A 4,253-nucleotide genomic window follows, 5' to 3' on the forward strand; every position below is an offset into this window, starting at 1 on the left:
AAGTGTGCTTTAAATCTTTGTGTGCATTACAATTTTGGTTGGCCAGTTCACTTGAGGAAGTGCTCGGTTATATTATTGATATGATGTGATATGCCCCAATTGCATAAATGAGAACATCTATTTGCAAATCTGCTTTTTTTTAATAATTAAGATAAATTCCACAGCAAGTGGTGTGTATTTATTTTTGTATGCAAAATTGCAAGCAGTTAAGAATCCAGAATTAAGCAACAATACATAACTCTGCCTGTGCCTATGCTACATGGTTAGTTCCAAGATGTTGGTTTAATATAATCTGAATGTTGAACAACGTTGACAGCTGATTTAATTTAATTGACATTCAAAGCAAGGTTTTTGAAAGAAAAATTCTATTTATCATCCATTTTAGCATCTTCTCATTTTTCTATGATGTGGCATCAAATGATTGGTTCACAAGGTAGACATAACATGTAGTCTCCAATTTTTTTTTTTTTTTAATTTTTTTTTTATAAAACAAACTGCATTCACTAATAACGGACATTACAACTTTGACCTGAAACATTCACTACAAGCTAACTACAACATTAATGGCTCCTCAGTACACAACTGTGATTGACATGGTCTAGTCCATGTTACAAACCTCTCTCAGACCACCTGAAAGACAGCACAACTCTGTGTAAGACAGTTAAATAAATTCATTATTCTGTCTAAAATGGAATAGATGATACACTTTATGGATAAAAGTCGAAGAGATCCTCTATTGACAAAAGTCCAAGAGACAATGTTTTTTTTTTTTTTTTTTCTAAAACAAAAGACGTACCAAAAGTCTCTAATTATTTAATACCATATAATTGGATGGTGGAAGAATGATGATAAAAGGGATTATGGATGGCATTTTTCTTTTTGAAATACATGTCAATCCATGTTTACGTCTGTTAACATTATGTCACCATTAGAATACATCACTGATATATATAAATGGATTGCAAATTTAAGGTGAAAACAACAATTTATTCTCTCAAAACCCCTTTTGCAATATAACCAACAACTTATTAAAGTTGCTATGTCATCCTATGTTTTTGGAATTGAAGTTGCAATGTATCCCTTATTATTAAGATCTAACCAAAAAAATAAAAAGAACAGTAACTTCTAGCAATAGTTATATAGTTTGGTGTTTCAAAACCAAGCAAGAAGTGGAAAAAATCACTGCATAGTCTTAAATTAAAGAAAAAAATATATTTATAATTTCGCTCATTGACACATGAAAAACGCTACTAATAATATCGGCTAGGATAAAAAAAATTATTTGCGTTGTAACATTTTACCTAAACAGTAAAGGGTTTCAAAATAAATAATTTATTTACAAATCACAAAGATTTAAAAGTTGGTTCCAGCAATTATTGACGTACGATGATAATGTCATAGAGCCAACAATCAATGAGGTTTCGATCAGGAGCCAGTCCTACAACGATAATATTTAGAGCAACCTCTACTAGGAGGATTAGATGGGAGAGGTAGACAGCCTCCATTTTTACTATACGCTTGACCTCTACTTCCGCCATTGCAGACTGGCTGGTTTGGGTTCAGAACCCCATATGATATCCTTTTCTGTTCTGCAAGAAACCTTCGACTTGTCTCTGACTCCATCAACTGCTCATCTTCTTCTTCGTTGCACTCTGCAATCGAACCGTTGCATGGTGTGTAACCATAGCCGCTTGCCGGTGAAGCTGCACTGTTAATGAGATGGAGGAGGCCCAGGACAAGAAGGCAGCAGAATTTGAGAGACTTCATGCGAGAGATAGACATTGTTTCCATTTCAAATGTGGTTTGAATATTACTAAGTACTCTTCCTACTTTTCAAGCACTTCAGAGAGAGACAGACTTTTTGCAAAAAACTGTAGTGGAAGCCGCACTTCACCAACCCCATGAGGATATTGTAGCATTTGTTTACTTTTCATGTGCCACTTTTTACGTACATCATATTTTGGTATATAGTATTGCCTTTGGATGGGTTAGGTCGATGTTTAGAAATAAAAGTGGGAGTCAAATAATTATTGGAGCTGTGACAAAATTAGGATTCCTTTTACTCTCCATTTGAAAGTTTATAGAAGAATAGACCGGGATGTAACATAAAAGAATGGAAATGAAATCAATGAAACGAAGCGAAATGGAAAGTATGATATTTTTTAAAAAGTGAAGAGCTTGCTCTCAAAAAAACCTAATTTGTCTCCATCTTAGTGGACCACAACTTTTGCTGACATGGCCTTAGGTTTTTTTCTCGCTCGATACCTATCATTTTTTCTCCTCCTCCAGGGTAGCCGTATGGCTACTCCGGAGGCCCTGCGGGGCCCCCAGGCTATGGCGGGATGCCGTTTGTTCACTGATGTTGTTGTGGAACCCCTAAAACCGCTCCCTAAGATTGACATTCATATGAGATGTCTAGGTTTTAAGGAGGGGATATGTTTTTCCAATTCTCTAAGGATGACATTGAGCATTCCATCACCTCGTTCCGATTCTATGTTGTATTGAAATTCTTGCACAAATGACCATCTCTCAATCATATTAGAAGATTTATCAAACAAAGATGGGGATGGAAAGTTCAGTCTGTTGTGGGAGTGTAATGCCCTAATCCCTGAGGTCCGGAGAGTTAGCTCTTATTACTTAATATCAACTCCAATATCACAACTATAAATAATCCAAAAACTCCATAAAATATTCAACACAAATATTCATGTTCCTTCATAGGGATACTAAGGAATTCTCAATAAAATAAATTAAAAACTCCATAAAGACTCGTAAATATCCTTAAGTCACCATATCAAAATAACTGAAAATAATCAATTTACTAACTATGGCTCTCAAACCATGAGTACTTGTATCCTCGGGCACTTATTCCCCTACGAATATCAAACCTCTCCAACACTGCCTACTCTTGCTCTCTAGCAGAACCATCAAAATTATTTGAAAAATGTTTGCAGATAAGGGTGAGTTATCAACAACTCAGTAAGTAGAGAACATATACTAGTGTGTAAATATACGTATTTACAGAGTTCAGAATGCAGAACAAAACATTTTTATTTTCAAGATGCAGAGTCAGAACATGTTATCAAAAATATCAGAGCGAAAGTTAAAAAATATTCATAATCAAAATCCCTTTGGCATAGCATAATTAAACATCCTCATTTTATCTTATCATATCAGAATAGAGACAATGTTTAATCCCTGTGGTAGGGTTGTGCAAACCCCGCCGGCCAACCAAGTAGAATACCACTATTATTTCCCCTGGCAGGGCCATATCATATCAGAGTAGAAACCATGTAAAACTCCAGTGGTAGGGTCTCTAACTAAACAGAGCAGAAATAGAATCAGATACAAAACTAGATAGTCATGCCAAAGGTTTTTCAGATGCCACATCTTATCAAAACGGAGTATTGAACAGAATCAGAACATAACAAAATTAGATCACAAAAATATAAGTTATGCACAAATTTTCATATTCTTCATATTCGCTCTTTTTGCATAGTTCAAAAACAAAATGTCAAAACTAAGTTCATGTCTATATCAGTCATGATTGAAAATACTTCTTATATAGAATTTCATGAGTAATGCAGAACAAATAACTGAGGTCGTTTCAAAATTTCTTTTCATAACAAAACATATATATTTTCTAAAATTGACCTCAATTCATTTTATTTTATACAAAGTCCCACTTACCTAGACTTATTTGCTTATCAGAATTTCTTCACAGTAGTACTAAACGAAAATCAATTGTCACCTTTAAAATTGTCATGTAACTCCTATAAAGGTCAATCGAACACGTATTTCGATTCCTAAACCTGAAACACTAAGTAACCTATTTTTCTAAAAATCTAAATTCCTCGAAACCCTAAAATATAAAAAATTCTCAAAACACCAAATTTTTACTTAATATTTCATACTTTTTAAACTCTAAACTCTCGATAACTTAGAAAGTATGGCTAGCATTTATACTCAATTTAGACAAAGCCGTGAAACAAGAACGTCCTCACTTTAATATGGACTTGATATAACCCTAACTCAAAAATAAATTTAATCAAAAACCAATCCCAACCCAACGAAAATAACCATGGCCCAACATAAATTCATAAAGCATTTTTATTTAAAAGAAAACTTATATTGCTTCAAAAATAAAAGGCCACATTTTAAAAACAGATTTTCATGAGGACGGGAGAACAAGTTTTCACTAGGATACCCAGATGCGACAGAGACTCACCGAGAGGAGTTGCGACAGAGCTGGG

General features: G+C 34.1%; 1 protein-coding gene across 1 annotated transcript; it reads right to left on the reverse strand.

The window, feature by feature from the left end:
• Window positions 1–1,425: 1,425 nt before the first annotated feature.
• On the reverse strand, window positions 1,426–1,782 carry LOC121247338 (protein RALF-like 32). Its single transcript, XM_041145704.1, has one exon. The coding sequence runs from the start codon at window positions 1,780–1,782 to the stop codon at window positions 1,426–1,428; it is 357 nt and encodes a 118-aa protein (XP_041001638.1).
• Between the last annotated feature and the right edge of the window lie 2,471 nt (window positions 1,783–4,253).

This window comes from Juglans microcarpa x Juglans regia, chromosome 1S (genome assembly GCF_004785595.1).
Source record: "Juglans microcarpa x Juglans regia isolate MS1-56 chromosome 1S, Jm3101_v1.0, whole genome shotgun sequence".
Taxonomy (NCBI): domain Eukaryota; kingdom Viridiplantae; phylum Streptophyta; class Magnoliopsida; order Fagales; family Juglandaceae; genus Juglans; species Juglans microcarpa x Juglans regia.

What these genes read in the sequence shown, in the direction of transcription:
- LOC121247338 (XM_041145704.1), bottom strand. Translation starts at nt 1,782, where the DNA reads ATGTCTATCTCTCGCATGAAGTCTCTCAAATTCTGCTGCCTTCTTGTC.